Genomic DNA, 24,633 nt, shown 5'->3' on the forward strand with positions numbered 1-24,633 from the left:
TTTTTGGTTTTTGTTTATTTTCACGTCTTAAATTTTAAAATACAATTGTAATGGCAAACAATAAATGACCTAGTAAACAATGGAATTCAAAATAAATAATCACTACTAAAACTTTCAAAACACTAGATCTTTTCATCGAGCTAAATGTAGAAATCAAACAAAACTATCAGTCGATTTGGAATTGTATGGTATCATAATTCAGGCACATATACTAAATTAGTTTTCTAGTCGCTTTAAACGGATCAGAGGTTCCTAAAACTTACCCTTACCGCTACTCACGATGTCATAATCCTCTTGCCTGAATAGACGATATGTACTATCTGCTTGTAGGAAATAGATGGGATCTTTAATCTTAGTTATATCATAACCCTCCATCTGAAGGTCACGCTTAATTAGCTTGAATGTTGTTGTCATGGGAACCTCAGACAATACACGAATGAACAAAGGTCTCGCATAAACAGGCAAACTGGCACGAATACCCGCCCCTAAATTTTCCATATCCAGTTTACCTTCGGGGTCTACAATTGCTGCCATACCAGCTTTCCCTTCTATTTCGGGAATCTATAGAAACAAACATATTTTTTGAATGAGTTCTAGAGCTTTTTGGTATAAACTGTTGTAACTTACATCAACTCCGTAGACAGCACATCCCGTCAATCCAGCAATATTAGTAATGGCGTTCTCGACCTCAAACGACGCAACATTCTCTCCGCGCCATCTAGAATAATCAATCATCCATTCCCATATAAGCAATATCCACATCTCTGCGAACAACTCACCTGAAAGTATCTCCCGTGCGATCTTTGAAATAGAAATATCCGAATAAATCCGCCACTAAAATGTCGCCCGAATTGAAGAACATATCTCCCTTGACAAATACATCACGCAGCACTTTCTTATCTGAAGCTGTCTTATCTGCATAGCCGACAAACGAGTTGAGAGAATTCTTAAGATTGATTTTCCCAATGAAAACACCCGGTTCTCCTGGCTTACAACGAATACAGAAGCCATCGCTACCACGAATAATTTCTCCAGTATCTTCCTCACATCTAAAAAGACAAAGAATTTTCTTATGCCGTGCTCTATATGAATTGTACGTAAAAGTAGCTTTTACCGAACCAATGTCACCGGGTAGAATTTTCCAGCGAATGCCGGTACAAAACCGACAGCGCCGACGGTGTTATCAATATTCACTATAAAATCGGGAAAAAATACAATTATTTATTCATTACGAACGTATTGTCAAAAACCTAACTCACTTAAATTGGAATTCCCTTCAGTTGATCCGTAGAACTCGGCAATTTGTTTGACATTGAATCGCGCCACAAATCTGGTCCAAATTTGCGGCCTCAGTCCATTGCCGAACATAACCCGAACCTGATGCTGCGTGTCAGACGGCTTCGTCGGAGTGGCCAAAACGAACCGACAAATCTCTCCAATGTACTGAGCGACCTTCGGTTACGAATTAGAATGTAGAGACAGTAGATTTGGAATAATAGGGACCTACCGTGCAATTGTACTTGGCGCAATCCAGGAAAAAGTTAGAAGCCGAAAATTTCTTCCGCAGTGCCATACTTAAACCGCACAACAATACTGCACCCATGCCAACCATTCCGCCCGCGGAATGATACAACGGCAGTGGGTTGTAAATGATATCGTCATTGCGTAAACTCAGCATGTAGTAGGCTCCACTGCCCATCATGATGAAACCAGTTTGGATGATGAGAATCCATTTCAATAACATGGAGTGAAATTATCAATATTTTTCAATTTGTTTAAAACTCTAGGTCATTTTCCTATCTTTGCGTACAGTGAACAATGTTGCTCTCATCAGGTAAGTAGCTCGCGCTATAATTAGATTAGTGTGTTAAATAATTTTCAGTTACTGAAATTCTGCGAGAGTGTTTCATAATTTAAACACCGACTATAGCGAGTGTAGGATAGGTTAGAGAATGAACAGTTTTAAAACATACAGACAAATGTTTATGAGGAATATCAGATTTACAGGTTCATAATGCGAACCAATGAAATTGTTTTTCCTGGTTGACCTTAAACTGCGATTTGATCAACGGTTGACGATTTGTAGCCTGACTGATAAATTCCTCAACCTTGGACGCTCCATTGTTTATACAATACGCGTCCTTACATCGTAGCCAAGACTCAAATGAAAATTCAAACTCCCACTGTACAATTCTGACTCAGTGGCTATATGACTTTGAAAATGACAACGAATTTAAGAGCGACGTTGAAAACTGGCTCCACTTGCACTTGCACTTTTTTTTTTTTTTTTTTAAATAACTATTTATTGGAATATGAGTTAAAATTAAATTATTAAGATTTAAATTGGGTGTTCAGCCACAAGTGGTGACTTTTCAGCCCTGTTATATATATATGATTTGGTTATTACCATGAAGACATCATTTGCTTCCGCAATTCTGAGATTTTTGTGTAGGGAAAATTCTAAACCTACTTGTATTGTGTAATGGGGAAAAGGAACTTATATACTAACTTACTAACTAATACAGAGAGCGAATCGATTCAATTGAAGATTGCATCGATTTTTGTCGGAATTTGCTTATAATATTATGTGACATTACATCTAATGGTTCTATATTTGTGAGTCTGTGTAACTCATTTGTACTAAACCAGGGAGGACGCTTCAGAATCATTTTCAGAATTTTATTCTGAATCCTTTGAAGCGTTTTCTTCCTGGTGGAACAACAGCTTGACCAAATTGGTACCGCATAAAGCATGGCTGGTCTGAAAATTTGTTTATAAATTAACAATTTGTTTTTTAGACAGAGCTTAGAATTTCTGTTTATAAGAGGATATAAACATTTAATATATTTATTACACTTTGCCTGGATTCCTTCAATGTGATCCTTGAAAGTGAGTTTTTTGTCATACGTTAAACCTAAGTATTTAGCTTGATCAGACCATGTCAATTCCAAGCCATTCAATTTGAGAATGTGATTATTGTTTGGTTTAAGAAAAGAAGCTCTTGGCTTGTGAGGAAAGATAATTAATTGCGTTTTTGCTGCATTTGGTTTAATTTTCCATTTTGACAGATAATCACTGAAAATATTTAAACTTCTTTGTAGGCGACTGCAGATCACTCTTAGATTTCTACCTGTGGCTAACAGACTTGTGTCGTCACAGAATAGCGATTTCTGACAACCAACGGGTAGATTTGGAAGATCAGAAGTGAAAATATTATACAAGATTGGAGCTACACTCGAACCCTGCGGAACACCGGCTCGTACGGGTAGCAATTCAGATTTACAATTCTGATAGCTAACCTGAAGAGTACGATCAGTTAAATAATTTTGAATCATTTTGATCAAATAAATAGGAAACTGGAAATCAGACATTTTTGCTATTAAACCTTTGTGCCAAACACTGTCGAATGCTTTTTCTATGTCTAGAAGAGCAACTCCAGTGGATAACCCAGAAGATTTATTTGATTTTATCATGTTCGTTACTCTGACAAGTTGATGAGTAGTTGAATGTTCATGACGAAATCCAAACTGCTCTGGTAAAAAAATTGAATTCTCATTTATATGAGTCATCATTCTTAACAAGATAATTTTTTCAAAAAGTTTACTGATAGAAGAAAGTAAGCTAATTGGGCGATAACTTGATGTTTCTGCTGGGTTTTTATCAGGTTTTAGGATAGGAATTACTTTAGCGTTTTTCCATCTTTTTGGGAAGTAAGCTAATGAAAAACACTTGTTGAAAATTTTAACCAGGAGTCTCAAGGCAACATCGGGAAGATTTTTAATAAGAATATTAAAAATTCCATCATTACCAGGAGCCTTCATGTTTTTAAGTTTTCTAATAATTGATTTAATTTCATCAAAATTCGTCTCAATAATGTCATCGTGTGATAACACTTGGGTTGAAATATGATCATATTTCAGTGAGACTTCATTTTCAATAGGACTCACAACGTTCAAATTAAAATTGTGGACACTCTCGAACTGCTGAGCAAGTTTTTGAGCTTTTTCGCCATTTGTAAGAAGTATTTGATTTCCTTCCTTGAGAGCAGGAATAGGTTTCTGAGGTTTCTTAAGAACCTTAGAAAGTTTCCAGAAAGGTTTAGAATATGGTTTAATTTGTTCAACTTCTTTAGCGAAATTTTCATTTCGCAAAAGAGTAAATCTATGTTTAATTTCTTTTTGTAAATCCTTAACTATGTTTTTCATAGCAGGATCACGAGAACGTTGATATTGTCGTCGACGAACATTCTTCAACCGAATGAGCAGTTGAAGATTGTCATCGATGATAGGAGAATTTAATTTAGTTTGAGCTTTGGGAACTGAAAGATTTCTAGCTTCGATAATATAATGATTCAAATTATCAATTGCTGTGTCGATATCCGCAGAATTTTCTAAAATAGTTTCATGATCCACTTGATTTTCAATGTGAGATCTGTAATCCAACCAATTTGCTCTATGATAGTTGAAAATAGAACTAATTGGATTAATTATAGCTTCGTTGGAAAGTCTGAATGTTACAGGAAGATGATCTGAGTCAAAATCAGCATGAGTAATCGGTTCACTACAAATGTGACTTTGATCTGTTAGAACCAGATCAATTGTAGACGGGTTTTTCACGGAAGAGAAACAAGTAGGATTACTGGGATGAAGAACTGTAAAGTAACCAGCTGAGAGTTGATTATGAAGTATTTTACCATTACTGTTATTTTGCCTACAATTCCACTGGACATGCTTAGCATTTAAGTCCCCTATTACGAAAAATTTCGATCGATATCTTGTAAGTTTTTGCAAATCGCCTTTAAAGAAATTTAATTGTTCGCCGGTGCATTGGAATGGCAAATATGCTCCAGCGATGAAATAAATTCCATGAATGGTTTCAACTTCGATTCCCAAGCTTTCAATAACTTTAGTATTGAAAGAAGGTAAAATTCGATGTTTAATTTGCCGTTGGACAAAAATGGCAACTCCACCACCAATTCCAGTAAACCTGTCAAATCGATGAACCACATAATGTGGATTACTTTTCAATTTTACATTTGGTTTAAGAAAAGTTTCTGTCACAATGGCAATATGAATTTTGTGAACTTTGAGAAAATTATAAAATTCATCTTCACTCGATTTCAAAGATCGAGCATTCCAATTTAAAATATTCAAATAATTATTTAACATCACTGTTAAATTTTAAATTCATTATAATATTATTTGCAAATTTCCATCCGATTTGAAATGCTTCAAAAAGTGATGAAGTCGAATTCATTTGGATGATCATTTGAAAAAGTTGATCTTGTAGGTAGATCATTTTATTTTCAGTTATATCGCCTAAATCGACTTCATTTAAAGAAGCGAATGGCATTGAAGGAATATTTGTAGGTAGACTGCCATTAGAAGAAAATGATTTGGCCGGTCTACCTATTAATAAATTGTTTTCGTTAGAAGAAGAACTGCAAGGCGGTCCTGTGTTTTGATTATTTACATTAGAAGAAATAGGAGATAGATTTCTACCTAATATACCAGCATAACTGACATTAGAAGAAGATGATGACGAGGTCGATCTACCTGTCAATAAATTGTTTTCGTTAGAAGACGAATTGGCAGGTGCCTTAGAAGAATTTTCAGGTATGTTCTGTAAATTTAAGGTCGTTGATTTGACTTGTTGTCTAAGCGAACGAGCGTTTAAAATTTTTTCCCTGACAGGACATTTCAAATAATTGGATTTATGATTTCCATTGCAATTTGAACATGAAAATTTATCAGTGGTTTCATTCATTGGACAAGCGTCTTTCGAATGCGATTTACCACAATTCAAACACCGTATATCCATATGACAATTTTTGGTTCCATGACCGAAGCCTTGGCAACGACGACATTGCGTTAAGTTTGCAATACGATTATGCCGTTTATAATGTTCCCAATGAATTTTAATGTGGGAAATGAAACGTACTTTTTCTAAAGTTTTCAAATTGTTTACATCACTTCGATTGAAGTGTATTAGGTAAAGTTCATGGGAAATTCCAGAGCGTGGTTTAGAAGTACCATTCGCTCTTTTTTTCATAAGTATTACTTGGGAAGGGGCAAAACCAAGCAATTCTTTTAGTTCATTTTTAATTTCATCAATACTTTGATCATTTGATAATCCTTTCAAGACAGCCTTGAAGGGTCTGTCTGATTTTATATCATATGAATAAAATTTATGAAGTTTTTCGGACAAATATCGAATAAGACGTTCGTAATCTTCCAATCCATCCACCAAGACTCGACATTCTCCTCTTCGTCCGATTTGAAATGAGACTTTTACTTCCGGGAGAAAAGTAGAAAGCTCAGTACGGAATGCTTTGAAGTCGGAAATCATCACCGTCACTGGTGGCATAGATTGATGTTTCTTCCCAGAACGACAAGCGTCCATTTTGGGAATTTTTGAAGAATTTTCTTCTATGTCGCTACAATCGGATTCAGGAAGAATCTCGTAAATATTGTTAGACGGCATAGGATCAACGGAAGGGAAATCCGTCCGTTGTCTTTTATTTTTACATTCAGATTCTATAAGATCATGAATGTTATTAGAAAAATGTTGAATAACGGATTGTGATTTATTCCGTATTGAATTATTTTTAGCCTTAGGCTTGTTGCCTTTCCGGTTGGACGCAGGCATTTTTGAAATTAATGAAATTTTAAATTAAATTAACTAGGCTAAATTAGTCTTCGATTAGACTCCTAGCTAGCCTTAAAAAAGGCTGATTAATTTCTTAGTCACTCTAATATCACTCTTTGTATCACTTAGTCACTCTAATATCACTCTTTGTATCACTTAGTCACTTAGTTAGTGATTCAGGTAGCCTTGAAAAAGACTGAAGCCTTGAATCAATGAAACTCTAGGTAGCCAGAAAAAAAAATTCCAGGAGCCAAGAGCTATACGCGTGCGGTGCGAACGACTGTTCAACACCGACTGATGCACTTGCACTTTGTGAGCCTCTATGCAGAGGGGTTAAGAAATCTCATGCAGTGGGTAGCTAAAATGCTTAGAAGTGAACAGCGATTATGTGGAAATGTAAAGTAACTTTGTAGGAAACTAAATGTGCTATTTGATTATAATTCCTTTGACAAAACAACCCTTATTTTATAAATGTGCCTCGTATTATTTGAACTTGCGTACAATCTTCATTATTTGATTCGTTTTTTGCACACGTTACGAGCACAGTCAGCTCATAATTCATTCATCAGTATAATTAAAAATCCCTTTAAAAAAAACATTTGTCAATCAGTAATTGAAAAAAGTTTAGAACCCAGTTTTTAAGAGTTCTTTTGCATAATACTACTATTCATATTCTTTTGCATAATACTACTATACATTCAAATACTATATTAAAGGTAGTGAAAATCGATTCAACCATATTTGAGAAAATGCCCTTGAAATTGACATTTGTACTCTAAGAACCCTATTTTCGGAACCGGATGTTGGATCTGAATTAAAATGGTTTTTTTTTTTTTTTAATAACTATTTATTGGTATATGAGTTAAAATTAAATTATTAAGATTTAAATTGGGTGTTCAGCCACAAGTGGTGACTTTTTTATATGATTTGGTTATTACCATGAAGACATCATTTGCTTCCGCAATTCTGAGATTTTTGTGTAGGGAAAATTCTAAACCTACTTGTATTGTGTAATGGGGAAAAGGAACTTATATACTAACTTACTAACTAATAAAGAGAGCGAATCGATTCAATTGATTTTTGTCGGAATTTGCTTATAATATTATGTGACATTACATCTAATGGTTCTATATTTGTGAGTCTGTGTAACTCATTTGTACTAAACCAGGGAGGACGCTTCAGAATCATTTTCAGAATTTTATTCTGAATCCTTTGAAGCGTTTTCTTCCTGGTGGATGAATTAAAATGGTGATATTCTCATTGAATGATTTGTGATAATTTAGCTTTACTTAGCAATTCTCGACAAAATTGAGTGGAATTATTTTCACTTTTTTGGTGCATATAACCCTGTAATTCCGGAACCGTATCCAAGTGAAATTCAGGAACTTTATATGGGACCATGAGAACCTTCTGTATGACAGAGTGACAATATTTGTCACACAAACACATACACACAGACATTTGTTTAGTTCCTCGAGCTGAATCGAATGGTATATGATGTTCGGTCCTTCGGGTCTTGGTTGAAAAGTCGGTTTACACATTGATTACATAGCCTATATGAGGAAGGCAATAAGTTTTTCTAACCGAAAATTTTTCTTGTCCAAACAGATTTTTCCAGCGTCTTTTTATCGAAAACTAAACTAAACTGAAAGTTACAATCATCCAAGAATACAATGAATCTAGATTTGTGAGGAGATTTTACGTAATACTCTATCGCTAGTTGCCAATATTTGCAAAACGTATCTGTACTGGACAAGAACAAGTTTTTGTTAAAAAAACTTGTTTCCTTAAAATACCGATCTTACAATATATGAACGGTTGAAAGGGAATATGATGACATATCTTGAGTTCTTCACTCAAATCTGAGAGGGTGCTGTATAGGTAGTTTTGTAGCGGGTATGATGAATAGTTAATTAATGTTAAGGCCCGAAAAAATTTTTAAAATCCAGGATTGCGACTTCCGGATTGTCAGAACCCGTTACAAACCGCTACTCTATACCTATCAATCATGATCTTTCCAATCGTTTGGTTTTTGGAAAATTTCGGTAAACCAGAGCTCATCATCATGGATTATAAAATAACACTATATTCGACACCTGTTCATCAAACCAATTCCAAAAACATACATATGACATTTTAAGAATTAGTTAGAATAAATTTTAGAAACCTTCTCTGTACCAATTCAAAGTTTACAGATCGTATTAGTGAAATGCTAAGAAGTGCTTCGTAATATTTTCTTGGAGTTCACCAAAACCTGGTAATTTCCTAATAGCAAAATCTTGACTATACATTACTTTTGTGGAATTTGGTCTTCCTGTTTCAACAGACTGGCTATCCTACAGACACTATGAATCCTTCAATGACGGGGTTCGAACATATGACAACTGGCTTGTAAGACCAGCGCCCTACTCATTGAACCGCCAACCCGAGATTAGTAGTTTCTTAACCCTTTAAAGCTCAAAGAAAATATTTTTCCTTTCTATAAAAATCGTTGTTAAAATATGTTTAAAAAAAACTTATTTCCAAGGCGTGTTACCATTTGGATGGTTTCCCCTGTGTGCCAGTACTGAGCGAACAAATGAGAATGGCGAGAGACAAGTCAAAAGCACAGATCTGCTATCATAGTTACCCATAAAAATTATAGCAAACTGAATTTGTATAAATATATATGTATATCTTTAGTCTAAAATCACGTCCATTTTTCATAATATTAATTATATCAGATATAGACAGGAATAGAATATGTATTATGGTAGAAATGATAAAACTAGGCACTTAAATTTTAATAGTTCGGTCTATAACGAAATGTAAAATGAAAATGTAAAATCACGTACACAAAATATACAAAATACACTTCAAACACAGTTGGCGGAAACCGGAAACCATAGAAGTATTTGACTAGAAAGTTGAATAGTTTGTGTTAGAGAGAGAGGGAGATAGAGGAAGAGAGAGAGTAGTTCTTGGCAAATCTAAGCCGGACTGACATTTTGGACTCGCACCTCGAACCGAGCAGATTAAAAAGACGCTAGGAAAGTTGTGAACCAAAGTCATTGTAAACCACATCTTACTTACGGTGAAAATCAAAAATAAAGAATCAGGTATGAAACCGCAGCCTCAGCAAGGCCAATAGCACCTACCTCTCTCTCTACTCGTGAATTAGGACCCAGCAGATGGTACCCTAAGGCAATCGGAGTAACCAAATGTTCGAGAAGTACCCCTAGCATGGCAACGCTGGCAAATGGACATTAGTGCCGACAGTCGAACTAGCAACGTACGACTGGTAATCCCCCCCGAATGCTGCAACGGTCATCAGCGAGAAACCACCGAGCAACCACCGAGCTTTCCAGTCAACCAGATAAGAGTTTCCCAGCGCCACCCAGATCCAGCCGGCCGGCCGAATACCGTCGAGACACACACACACACCTACACTAACCAATTGTAAGTAGAAATAAAAATACAAAAAAAGTTGAGACCGTGTTTGAGCTTCTGATTGGGTACCCTGTATAGAGCCGACCTTGAGCCTCCGAACCTCACGCTCGAGCTCGCCAGTAAAAGAGGCCTTCGGAGCCCACCCCAGACGGTCCCCGTGGCTCTGACCAGGGACTAGGGGCAATAGCGCATTGATCCTTTTTTTTTTTTTTTTTTTTTTTTTTTTTATATTTGCCCACCACACTCCCCCACACCAAAAAGCTTCAATTTGAAGCCCCCTGGTAGTGGACGCAACTAGTCTCAGCGGAAAAACAAGAAACAAATAGACACTGGCAATAATAATACTAGAAATACAAATTTAATTTTGATTCAAAGTCCGCTGAGATTCTATTTATTCATGGTTTGATGTGCAATTTATTAAAGTGGAATCCCAGTGGAAAAGATTTCCTTTTAAGGGATCCACAATTTAATTACTACGCTATGTTGGAAAGAAAGTACAAATTAAATTAGGTAATTAGTTATTAATATGAAATACTGTTGACGATAAATACATTACATTATAAAACAAAAAACTAAATTAGCTAAATATCTCGTTCAGTCTGTGCTTAAAATGGTACTTTAGTCTAGTCGCAAATGTGGCACGATTGCTTATTCCTCGCATGTCAGGCGGAAGTGCATTATATTTAGTTGGACCAACAAAAAGGATCCGTCTTTGACCAAGGCTTGTAGCTGCTCGAACACGAAACAAATTGTTACTACGGCGTGTTGTTCTAGAATGGGATATAGTTGGGAACTGTAGGTTATGGTGTACTGTGGATTTATACAAATTATCATGGATGAATAGCAACGTTTGGACATCACATAAGTATGTTATTGGTAAAACATTATGGTTTCTGTCAGAGTATAACAATAGACTCGAGAATAGTAAGGGTTTATTGAAAATGATTTTTAGGCATCTGTTCTGTAGAGTTTGGAGTTTCTTCAGATGAGAACTAGCGGCTCGCCCCCACACCGATACCAAGTAGTTGAGCTGTGAATGGATATAAGCAAAATAAAAATTTAACAGCACACGCTGGGGAACAAAGGACTTGACTCTCCATAAAACACCGCAGTACGACGCCACGTGCTTGGCAACAAACTTTATGTGGTGAGCCCAGGTTAATGTGGGGTCGAAATATATGCCCAGATACTTGAAATAGTCAACTTTTTCAATAATATTGTGTCCAAGCTGGGGATGATTATGCGTTGGTATAATTTTCCTTGTGGAACGGAAAATCATATACTTAGTCTTTGTGGCATTTAATGATAATAAGTTCGCATTGAAATATTGATCAAGAGTTCTTAAATCACTTTCCATTGAGTTAATAATAGCATTGATGTCACTGTCAGGATAGAACAGAGCTGTGTCGTCGGCGAATAGTCGTGGAGTTCCTTTAAGATGTAAATTACCTATATCATTAATATATAAAAGAAACAATAGTGGACCAATATTACTTCCTTGTGGAACACCAATGTTTATTGGAGCAAGGTTGCTACTGTCACTTTCGATGGATACAAATTGTTTTCTATTAGTCAAGTAACTACGGATAATTGAATTAGCAATGCCCCTGATCCCATAGCAATCGAGTTTGTCCAAAAGTATACTATGATCTAATGTGTCAAAAGCTTTTTTAAGGTCTAAAAATAATGCACCAACTATATTTTTACTATCGATCTCGCTTATAATTTCGTCAACTAATTCAATTATAGCGGTTTGGGTGCTAGAACCTTGTCTGAAGCCATATTGGAATCTAAAGAGGATATTATGCTTACTTAGGAATTCGATAAGTCTAGTGACTAGAAGTTTTTCAAATATTTTGTTGAATACGGACAATGTAGATATAGGACGGTAATTATTACAATCACAACGGTTACCCGATTTGAACACAGGAATGACTTTAGCCACCTTGAGGCAATCAGGGTAGTAACCGGTCTGAATAATTACGTTAAAGCACTGAGAGAGTATTTTTGCGAATGCAAATGAATTATGTTTTAGTACACTGACAGAGACGTTATCAGGGCCGTTACTCTTCTTATTATCCAAACCTTGTATTAACAGTATCACTTCATTTACAGATGAAGGACGTAGAAAAATAGAATCACAAACACGACGAACGTTACTTATTGGACAAAAAGATGAGTTTACAGGAATAGCTTTAGCTAATTCGTTACCGATATTTGAAAAGAATTTGTTGAAAATATCACAAACTTCCTTGTTGTCATTAATGTTTTTGCCCCTGTCGATCAAGCGTATCTTATCCTTTTCTTTTGTTATTCCGAACGTAGATTTAAGATTTGTCCAAAATTTCGAATGAGGTACGTTAATGAGAAGGTTTTCGTAATAATTTTTTTTATTCGCCTTTTTCATGGAGTCGACCTTTTTAGATATATGTGATAGCATTTGTTTGAGATGCTGATCGTGGGGGCTTGCCTTGATACGTTTGAGGTAATTGCTTTTTATTTTCACTAGTTTCCATAAATCAAAGCTCATCCATGGGCAATGATTACCTTTCACTGTGACTGTTTTAGTTATTATTCTTGTATGTTGTTCGAGTAGAGAGTTATATACGAAAACTATAGATTGAAGAACTGTTTCAGCGTCCTCAATGACATCAATACTATTAATAAAATTGGAAAAATCAAGATTTACCTGACGATAGTTAATTATTTTTTTCGTTAACGTCATAGGTTCTTTATCAGCCAGTATTTTGAAAGTTGTTAAGATTTGAGAGTGGTCGCTTAGTTCATTAAATATTGTGTCGTTGCGAATACGATTAACGTCGTCAAGTTTACAAATAATATGGTCAAGTATATTGTCGCTAATTGGTCTTGTACTAAAACAATTTGTACACGAAAAGTCATATGATTCTAGCAGAGCCTTATATCTTGTCACAATATTGTTATGAATGAGATTTATAGGAACATTTATATCACCTACAATAAAACACGTATGCTTCGGTTGAATTGAACACATCAAGCTTTCTAGGTAAACGGAAAATTCGTTAAAATCAAAGCTAGGGGGACGATACACACCATGAATATTATAAAAATGTCCTTTGATACAAAGCTCGATGTTTATATGGTGAAATCCATCGGACGTGTAATTCTTAATCAGTCTATGTTCAATATCTTGTTTGACATATATTGCTAGGCCTCCACTAGAATGTTCTCTACAAGCATAAAAGGCTTTATAATGCGGTATTTTATAGAGAGCACAATTTTCATTTTTCAACCATGTTTCTCCGATTACTATAACATCTATAGGAGTTTTAAAATTGTCAATATCAATTAATATATCATCAAATTTTGAAATATCGTTTATACCTCTTACATTCCATTGCAAAATCTTAAGTGTTTTTTTGTCGTTTACTGTATAGTTGTTATTGAACTTATAAATATTTTCGTGAAAAAAATTTTTGGTAGTCGTATTATCCATTTAAAAGAGAAACAAATAACAACACATGTAACATCAATATAATAACTAAATTAAGTTCTTTCACGCTTGAGTGTTACTTGATCTGGGGAAGGAGACGTCAATTGTGTGGATCGGTAAAAATGTATAACACGATCCAGATCTATTTTGTTACGAATTTTTTCCAATTTAGAATAGTCATCCTTTTTTACTAATATAACTCCTCCACGACCTGGCCATACATACTTAATATTTAATAATTTTTGAGATTCTCGCATGTTTTTTAACAGTTCCAAAGAAGCAGTTGACAGCTCCTCACGAACTGCCACTTTCATTTCAGTTCCATTAGTCTTGAAGGATTTGTCAACAGCAGTAGCAATCAGAGGGCCGTGTTCCTGCTTCTTGTCTAGAACTGTCTCTCTAATGGCTTCGTCTTTGAAGACCACTCGTATTGGAATTGGAGCGCCGCTGTTTTTATTACCCGCATACAATCGGGATGACGAAACAACGGAATCACGGGACAAACTAACACCAAGACATTTGAATGTTTTTAGCACAAGCTCCCCCACATTTTCATTGGGGAGTGAGGGCAAGCCGAATATCATCGCGTTATTAGCTACTGTTTTTTTGTTTTCCTTAGCATAATAATTTTCAATTTTATTAACAGTAGCAGTCAGCGAAGATAGTGAAAGCTTCAATGTATCGATTTCTAGTTGTAGACGCTCATTCTCAGACTTCAAGTCCTTGAAATCCGAAACTATTGAATCGAACTTCTCAGACAAGAAATTCTGCGAAGACTCCACAGCACTAGTAATAACCCTAACTTCATCCCGAACTTGTTGCATCTGCTCAGCCACCGCGGCAGAGACAGTAGCATTAAGTTTATTGCTCATTGATGAGATAAACGATTTTTCATTTTTATGCATATCAGTGATACGTTTGTAAATGTCAGTCAGACATATTGAATAAGACGCCATCGCACGGCGTCTTATTCAATATGTCATGTCAATTGTATGGGTGCGCAGTGCTGCTATTTTGGCGCGTACGAATTTGACATTCCTATCCCCTACTTCTATGTACGTGATTCGATGCGGACTCGCCTGAGGGCGCCATGGTCGCAAAAATGGATGTTGCCAAAGATTTGTTCGGGAAATGTGAGAGCTGGATATCTTGTTAATATGATGTCTTTGATGACTCTTAAGACGTTGACAACATGCAAATGGCTACCATTATGACCAGTGAATGAAATGTTTATAAAATTTCAAAAATGCAATGCAGTGCTGTTTTAACTTTGGTATTTGAGAAACTAATATTAATAACAAAAAAATATCTATCTGAACACATTTCAACTTTTTAGCTCTAAATTTCATACGGTGGGAATAAAAATGTGAATATCATTTTGAATGTCTATATTTTAAAACACAAAATATTGAAGGCGCGCACATTTTCAATACGTAAAATGATCAATGATCAAATCACCATAAATATCGAATAGCACGTAGATTTTGAGTAGACATAGTGAGGTTAAACAAGATTGAATTCTATATTTCAATTCTGATCATCGGATACCGATCTTTGGTCATAAATGTTGAATGGGAAAAACATCAACAAATTGTAACTTGACATAAACTTATATTTTCTGTTTCGTTGTGAACTCGTCTGATAAATTTCGGTAAGGCGCACAAGCTCCGCCTCTTACGCTTTTCAGGTTACATAGCAGTTATAATTCACAGGTAGATCAAACTGTTCAATACATTTTGTTTTAATCATTAATTAATTTAATTAATTTTTACTCTGATTGCTTACATGATTACTTTAGTATTCTAAATGTAAGTCGCTAATTACTAGATTACTTGAAAACAATCAGGGTAATCCTGGAATAGGTCTCACTTCTTTTGTCTTTTGGAAGCCCTTGCAAAAAAGTATATGATGATTGAGCAATTCCAGAAATCAACACCAGAAACGATGGCAAAATCAGGATCGACCTGCTCCGATTTGAATGAAATTTTGCACACTTCTGAAGTATAACAAACCATTTGTTTTGCACGGATGAAAAAGTCTTCAAATCGTACTATTTCTCCGAAAGAAGGTGACAAGCGATTATAAATACACTCTCCTACTCAATGCTTGATCAGAGAAATAGGTATAAAGCGAGAAGACTAGTGTTTGATGGACAGAGAAGATGTTTGGATATAAGGTATGGTCGGGTGACGGCCAGGATGTAGACCATGTTCGATGTACGCGCTATTGTGTCCGACTAGCGTTTTAGAGTGACTAAACAAGGTTCAAAGTGGCGAAATGGTAGCGCGTATGCACGGAATGCTTAAGAACGCAGGTTCGAGTCCTGTCTCTGAGCGTATCTTTTTCCAAAAATTCATCTTTTCTGTTAGTTTTTCATTCATTTGGCTTCTCCAATACATGTTTCCGCTCAGTCATTGCAAAACTGAACTTAGTTATGGCGGCTTTACGTCAAACAACTAAAATTTAATAAATCGTTAAAAACAATTGCGGTTTGATTTTTTGTAACAATCTGCTTCTGGTAGGAAAGGGCAGACAATCAATACTAACTTCATAGGGGTCTGTCGCTGACGATGTCCAGCCAGCGACTGGCACCATTAAAGAAGGTGACAAGCGATTATAAATACACTCTCCTACTTAATGCTTGATCGGAGAAATAGGTATAAAGCGAGAAGACTAGTGTTTGATGGACAGAGAAGATGTTTGGATATAAGGTATGGTCGGGTGACGGCCAGGATGTAGACCATGTTCGATGTACGCGCTATTGTGTCCGACTGGCGTTTTAGAGTGACTAAAACAAGATTCAGAGTGGTGAATTTGGTAGCGCGTATGCACGGAATGCATAAGAACGCAGGTTCGAGTCCTGTCTCTGAGCCTATCTTTTTCCAAAAATTCATGTTTTCTGTTAGTTTTTCATTCATTTGGCTTCTCCAATACATGTTTCCGCTCAGTCATTGCAAAATTGAACTTAGTTATGGCGGCTTCACGTCAAACAACTAAAGTTAAAAAATCGTCTTCGTTCTTGGTTTAAATAACTTTATTTTAAACTCAAACTTCAAATCCACATTTGTTGTTAATTTCATTAGTGTCAGTTAAAAATTTATAGCTGAAATTGTTTTAGACATTTTTCCAGTATCAAATTTCTGATGAAAATAGTCATAAGATTTAAAATACATAGGGGAAGATGTTTGGTTGCCGGCACCCCACCGTAACTTTTGACAGAAAGCAGATAGCGTCATTCCGACAAATGTCATTTGTGTGTGTGTAATAGCAGCACGTTCATTTTGTGCCGAATACCAAAGCAAACAGACGCTCGTACTTTTTACTGCACTTAAAACTAATTTTAATTGCGTGAAAATCAACGAGAAAGTTATGACTTTTTTTATAGTATCATATAATGAAAAGCATCAATCGAAAAGGTGAGTAGATTGAATATTTATGAGGTAAAATCGATCTATTTCGTGATTTAATACCCAATGCAATCAAAACTCGATCGATCAATCAAGTGGAGGGTGATCTAAGAAGCGTCCGTGCCTTGAGTGGCTGGCGACGAGCAGCCATGAACCGAGCTATGTGGAGACGTATTCTTGATACAGCAAAGGACACCCCAGGCCTATAGCTGTTAGGTAAGGTAAGTAAGCAATCAAAATTTTCGCAACCAAAGTTTTTTTCGTCATTTTTAAAATGTCTACCGATTTCGGTTACCGGCACCCCGGCACAGAATGTCTCTATTGTTACTTGCGCTTTTTTTCGGTCGATATTTTGTTCTCGACGCTCCGTTGCGGCCGTGATGCACGTTGGTCGACTTGATGGTTCCTGGCAACGACGAGCGGGGCGGCGCTAGCTCCGGGGGCGATGAATCAGTATCCAGATGCTGCAGCAACTCGGCCTGTGTGTAGCGGAGGCCAGCGTTTTGTACACTACCCGGAGAGTGGTACCGTGCACTATATTTACGTTTTTCGGTTAACGTAAGAAAAAAACCTGAAGGCACACACGTCGGACTAGCAGCATACTTATCGATATTTATTACTGATCCCTTTGGATCCACTTTGATTTATCGATGAAGGGCTTCTGAAACGGATTTGATCCATTTGGATAGACTTCCACTAACTTTTTGTTCTGCTAATGAACCGCACTGTCACATTGGTTTGTGACCGCTGCTACGATCATCACTCTACCGGGCTGGTAATATCCTCGAGCCCCCGCAATGGTTTTCCCGCGGGTTTTATAGGCTGGTTGTCCGGTTTCCATCGCATACCCACCGCCACCCTCAAAGCATGCCACCCCGCATATTATGTTGCGATGATGACGATGATGACGACGATGACAGTGTGCAGACAGATGACGGTTACAATAATTTATCGTTTTATTATGGTTGGTGTCATGAACTGTGTATTTGAATTTTAGTACTTCTATAAGTGTATTTTCTATTTTGTTTCCTTTTGCCGAAATAATCATAATTTATTAAATAAATTTGTATAAAGAAATATATGAACTTACGAATGTAAATAGATGAATAATATAAATAAATAAATAGTGTAAATAAATGAAAATGAATAAATAAATATATTGATAAATAAATAAATATATTGATAAATAAATAAATAAATAAATAAATAAATAAATAAATAAATAAATAAATAAATAAATAAATAAATAAATAAATAGAATAAATAATTGAACAAGACCCTACTTTTGACACCAACCTTTGCTATTAAGTAGAACTTAAACGTGACTCAAACATGTAAACACGGAGTGTGAACGCGATTGACGTTTAAATTCTACTCAGACATTTACTGACAATGAAATAAACAAAACTATACAATATTTGAAAAATATATACAAGCTGGACTCAGTGACCAAAGGAACAACATTGTGACCAACGAATAACAGGTCACACCCCAAGGTTCCAAACACCGGCTTAGAATCAACACCAAAGGCGCCACCATCTAAATCATTGGTCAAGAGAGCCAAGGCAAAGTCACCATCAGATAATGAAGACTTTTGTTCAAAACGCCTCCGAAAAGAAAAAATTTCGTTTCTTTTTTTGAATAATGGCAGTTTTTACTTATATTTTTCCATTTTTAGCGAAATTTCGTGGGGTGCTGGTAACCAAACACCTTTTTTGTAATGGTCAAAATTTATCACTTTACTAAATTGATAATAGTAGTTTTTTTCAATCAAAGAAACTAAGTTGATTCAAGTTTCTTATTCAGTTGTTAGTTAGGGACTTTAGCTTCCCATCGATGGTTATATGTCCGCATAATGTGCACTTAGTCAGAAGTTATAAGCTTATAAGAAAAGGGTGTCGAACTATGCCGATTCAACGAGTTAAAAGTGGTTGTATGCTTCATTTGAACTAATTGTATCACTCCCGGGTTGGCGGTTCAATGCATAGGACACTGGTCTTACAAGCCAGTTGTCGTGTGCTCGAGCCCCGACCTGGAAGGATTCTTAGTGTCAGTAGGATCCATAGTCAGTCACGTATCCAGAAGGGGGGCCCGAGGGGCCCTGACCCCTCCCGAAATCAAAAACAGAAATATAATTATTTAGAAGGTCTCAGACATGTGTTACAGGAAATAACAAGACAGTAAACGTAAAGCAGTGTAATACAATAACAGTTCCAATGGAAAAGTTCAAAGTGTATGTTATAAAACATCCGTAAAAGGCACACCGAGAATTAGGCACATCAGCAATAATCTTCAGTAGCATTATTTTTTTTATCTTCGGGCCCCTTCCGAAACGAAATCCTGGGGCCTGTCCATAGTACTAGCCATGCAATGATTCTGTACACTAAGAATCGGCTGCGAAGTCTGTTGAAACAGAAAGGCCAGATTCCACAAAAGAAATGTAATACCAAGCCTTTGCTTTTTTACTTTGCTTTGTGTATCCCGAAAACGGTTACTTCTAAGCGGAAAGTCACTAAGCGTAAATTTCTGTTTTTTTATCTGCAAATCCATATTCTAAAATTAAAATAACTTTTTTTATCGGAAATTTAAAACTGGAAAAAATGGATAAAAGTTATTTCGGATGTAACTCTTCACTTTTTAATCGACCCTAATCAAATTAACATCAAAAGAGGATTTAAATTTTAAAATATGAGATGTTTTCTCTAATTATGTTTTTTTGGTTCCTCATTTTAAGTGTAAAACCGATTCTCTAGAACTTCTTCTTCGAACTATTTTCTGTGCAATATACAATTTCCGAGCTACTGTGATACAAAAGAAGTGAATACAAAAAATCATTCGCTCTTCTCAAAAATAAGTGTTTAGTCCTCCCCAGCCGTGGAAAAATAAAGAGTTCGTCATATTGAAAACATGTGCAAAGTTTCATTTAAATCGGAGTACGTGAAGTCTGTGACCTGCTATACATTTAGGAAATTGCTCGATAGAAACAGAATAGAATCGTAGCTCTTCAAAATCCTCAGGTGGAAAACTGTATATGTATTGTACTGTAAAGAATCAACCCACCTGGAATTGGTGATCACAGCCGCTTTGGGCAATCCGGTTGTACCGGACGTGTAGATGTAAACTAATTTATCTCTCGGTGATACATCATCCCAGATAGCGCTTAAGTCTACATTCTGTACGTCCACCAGAGCGTGCCGCAGATCTTCGGCGTCTGAAAAGAAACAACGGTGCAAATGGAAGGGGAAAACATACAGTCTCACTCATCAAAAGCAGCCCACCCACAAAAACGGTGCGGATTTTTCTGGTGAGAAAATGATTTATGATTATCTATTATATGTTATAGGAGCGGGAAAGTGATGACGATAGAAACATCGTATGTTTTTCTGTGGGAAACTTTCAGTCATACAGTAGCTAAAAAAAGGTAGATACCTTTTCGATTATGTGAGAAATACATGGGAAATGTTTAGTCTGACCAGTAATTGAGCCGGACTGCGATTCTTTGCGTGTGTTGGAAAAAAGGAATTTAGCAGGAAATGAACTGGAACGAAAATACATCACCTGTATGTGTCTTTACCCAATGGGAACTTGGCAGCCGTTTTCGACAGTGGGAATAATAGAATACTTTGTTGGATTACTGTTATCTTACCGACAAACCAATGTGACATATAACTGAAATTTAGCAAACATTTCTAACAAATAAATTTTACTGAAAAACGTGAGAAACTTTTTACTGCGAATAACACTTGAGTTAGGTTTAGCAGATAGTAATGGAGATTGTTACAAAAATCGGATTCTCATTGGTTATGGTATTGATACAGTTTCCTGATGAAGATAGCTATAGTTACCTGGCAATCCTTCCAATGTTGTAGCATCTGAAGATAGTTCGGAACCGTACAAGAAAACTGGAAGACCTTTTACTCCATCCTGATCTATTACTTCTGCCAGTGCTGTAATCAAACCGAAATAACGATCTTTATAATTGGTATTATTTCTACGAATATGCAAATTTGTTTTCAATAAGGTGAAAGGCGGCTGACTAATAGTGACTGTAGTAATGATACCACTTAATTTACTCTAAAGACTTTAAATTTCATAAATATGCAATGTTGAGAAAACAAATGAGACTTTTATAAAAAAAATATCAAAATTAAGGCTATCTGTTTTTGTACATATATGTATTGCATTAAAATTGCATTTTGAAATATATTACCGATGAAAAATCGAGTGCTCCAATTGGAATCTGCAACCAGTTTGTCAAAAATTCTTACTAGCATTTTTAGTTAACTTAGATTTTTCTAGGGATGAGTTAAATACACTCTCGTGCATGTTTTCTAGCATCGAATTATGAAGTCATGCATGAGCCACGTAGGCTCATTAGAGGGATAGAGGAACTCAGTAATAATCTACGTTTTTCTATGATGGTAAAGGCAGCGGGATGGTTTCGTCTTAAGTCGTGGACTTATGTATTTCAAAAGACCAAGTCCCAATTAGTCCACAATAAGGGTTCAAAAGTGCAAAATGTCGGTCCATATGCTTTATGACTTGTTAAAATCTAAACGGCGACTAGGGGCTGGGGTGCAATGGTGGATTGATAGTATCTTTTATCTTTCTCCGGATAAGACTGTCCTAAAGGCGATGTGGAATCTGATGGCTAAAAAAATTCAATTGGTCAAATTAGGATGATAGTAACTTCAGAGCAGTTTTAAATGCAAAAATAATCAAATATAAATCCGAACTGTACCTGACGTATGTCACTTCTAAATATAATTATTACATCGTAACAATATCGCGCAGTTAGACGTCGTCGTGAATCGGCATTTAAAAACAAAATGCAACACATCATTCTTTTTATAATATTTCTGACCCAAAGAGCTTTACAATATTTTCATACACTCAAATATGAGAATCCACACGTAGGAGCAACCCTAACCTTTTTCTAACCCGAAATTCGAATGACCTCAAGGTTAAAACCTCTATAATCGAAACGAAAATATGAACCAAAAACTCTGTTCGTTGGTTCAGCACCCATTATGACCTCCCATTTTGATTTAAGCGAAAATTAGACTACAATTTAAAAGAGTCCTTCATGGAAATATTTTCAGTATTAAAGACTGTCCCAGAAAGTATGGACGCACTTTGATTTCGCTGTAAATAATTCACAAGTGTTAGATATTCAAATTTTATTCGATATACTGATAATATTAGACTACAACAACAGAATATTATTCTCAACATATGCTACATAGCCATTGTAGACTAGCTTCGCAAGAAGGTGGCGAACGTTACTCCTTGAATTCCGTACAGACTTCTTGGCGACAAGTTTTGACACTTTTTTCCTATCTTTTTCGAACTGTTTAATGGTTTCGGCTGCCGAGACATGTTTCCTAAGATGTGCCTTCGTTAATGCCCAAAATTCCTCAATTCGTCGAAGTTGTGGGCAATTTGGTGGATTCATGTCTTTTGGGACGAAAGTGACATTTTTGGTAGTATACCATTCTACCGTTGATTTCGAGTAGTGGCAAGAAGCAAGATCTAGCCAGAAGACAACATGATCCTTGTGGCTTCGAATTATGGGTAGAAGTCGTTTTTGTAAACATTCCTTGATGTATATTTCCCTATTCATTGAAGCAGTGGTGATGAAGGGTTTCGAAATCTTACCGCAGCTACAAATTGTTTGGCAGACCATAGCTTTCTTACCAAATTTTTCGACTTCAATCGATGTCTCGGACTGGTTTAACACTTGCCCTTCTCGCACCGTATAATAGTGTGGTCCCGGCAAGGATTTGTAATCAAGTTTCACGTAGGTTTCGTCGTCCATGATTTTGCAGTTCAAATTTCCAGCAAGAATCGTATTGTACAGCTTTCGGACCCTCGGCCTGATCCATGCTTCTCGTTTCAGACTACGTTTTGTTTTTTTTTTTTTTATTATTTAAAAGATATTTTATTCAGGCCTATTTGCGTACAAGCTTTACGTGGCTGATTTAGCTGAGTTTTTAGATATTTTTTTTTGTATTGGATCTCGTTGTCACCCTTTTTCTAGGGGAAGAGGAGCTTCCATTTTCCTCCTGCGAGGATTGAGGGGCAGTTTGTTCGTGGTTCGTCTCGTCTTCCATTGTCGTGGTATTGTTGTTGATTTCGTTGCTAGTTGCTGTAGATGCGCCTTGTTGTACATTGTTTGCAGTTGCTGGTTGGTTGGATGGTAAGCTGTTAACTGCAGCTGGTGTACTTTGTTCTATAGGGGTTACGTTGGATGGTTTCGTTGAAGGGGATACTTCCCTGTTGTTGATGACTGTCACAGGTGTACTGGGGTTGCTTGGGGTTGATGTGAAGGAAGCACCGTTGTCCTTTGGTATAGTTGTCTCCTTGTCCGGTTTATCACATGGCTTACCGTAGTGAACAGCTTTTTGGCAATATTGACATGTGGCCATCTGATTATCATAGGTAACAAGTGATTTGCACGGTATTCTTGTATCCTGACCGAATGTCACATAAGAAGGTATAGGCCTCCTCAAGCGCATGCGTCACAAACGTACGCCATTTAGAATACCGGGGAAAAAATTCTTCCACTTTTCTTTTTTGATAGAGAGAATCTCTCCGTATTGGGACATAGTTGCGCGAATATAAGGATCGATGACGCTTGAGGGAAGATCATGCACATGCATCATGCATCTTCCATATATTTTCATGCTCCACATAGGGCACATTATTATTGTCTTTAGCGAATTGAATTGCATCCAATTCTTTATAGAACTGGATATAAACAACATTATTGGTCTTATTGTATTGAAGTAAATGCACACGTTTAATGTCAAGATGCATTTGCTCCTTAAGCAAATCTTCAAGTTCTCGTATCGAAGGTCGAATTTTGCACTGTCTGAAGTCAATAATAATTGTATTCTTTCGTACCGACGGTACCTTTTGTTCGTTTGGTTGTGGTTCCAGTTTCGAGGTCTATTGTTCACTACACAATACTGTACTTGGTTTCTTCTGTCCCCAACGTAAGCGGTTTTGTTTTATCGACTGACTTGGATGAGATGTAAACCCGAACTGTACGTTTTGGTTGTTTGTGCTTCTTATAGGTTCGAAGATTCAAACGTTCTTTAGCACGAAGAACATTTGACTTCGAAGTGCCCACTTTTTTGGCCACATCCCGAACTGAAACCTCCTTCTTTTGCTCGAATGCCTTCAGTATACGTTTATCCAACTGAGGTTTAGCAGAACCTTTTTTTCGACCCGTTTTCGGTTTATTCTCAAAGGTGTTATCCTAACCGAACTTCCTGATTACATTTCGCACGGCTTTTTCACTTACTCCTTCCATTTTTGCTATCTTTCTCAGTGACAGTCGTGTTTTGTGCACCATTTGTACACAAATTTTCGACGTTGTTCTGCTGAAAGTCCACGCATTTCGAAACAAACTCATAAAAACGAATAAACAACTGGCAGCGGTTTTTGGTTGCGTCAATACTTTCTGGGACAGTCTTTATATCAATCAACACTGAGTACAATGCTACTGCGGTGCAATTTTTTTACCGACAGTCTGCTGTTAATCATTTGCGTTTAAGGAAATGCGCTGAGAAATGTAATTCTGCGTTATTATCCTAGATCTAATAGATAGCCTATCTCGGATCTCCAAAAGTCAATTAAACTTCAATTGAATTATTTGGCGGTATTCGAAAA

The 24,633-nt window shown here is 36.4% G+C and overlaps 1 protein-coding gene across 1 annotated transcript in view; it reads right to left on the reverse strand.

Moving 5' to 3' along the window:
- LOC131434877 (long-chain fatty acid transport protein 4) overlaps positions 1-24,633 on the reverse strand; it is a 47,975-nt gene continuing 23,342 nt past the window's right edge. The window contains exons 4-11 of the mRNA XM_058602101.1: positions 20,802-20,903; positions 20,016-20,167; positions 1,508-1,708; positions 1,260-1,452; positions 1,115-1,193; positions 780-1,049; positions 628-718; positions 1-561 (exon numbers count right to left, since the gene is read on the reverse strand). Coding sequence (XP_058458084.1) covers positions 253-561; positions 628-718; positions 780-1,049; positions 1,115-1,193; positions 1,260-1,452; positions 1,508-1,708; positions 20,016-20,167; positions 20,802-20,903 — 1,397 coding nt within the window. The 3' untranslated portion in view covers positions 1-252. The remainder of the gene's footprint in view (positions 562-627; positions 719-779; positions 1,050-1,114; positions 1,194-1,259; positions 1,453-1,507; positions 1,709-20,015; positions 20,168-20,801; positions 20,904-24,633) is intronic.

This window comes from Malaya genurostris, chromosome 3 (assembly GCF_030247185.1).
Source record: "Malaya genurostris strain Urasoe2022 chromosome 3, Malgen_1.1, whole genome shotgun sequence".
In the NCBI taxonomy this organism is placed as follows: domain Eukaryota; kingdom Metazoa; phylum Arthropoda; class Insecta; order Diptera; family Culicidae; genus Malaya; species Malaya genurostris.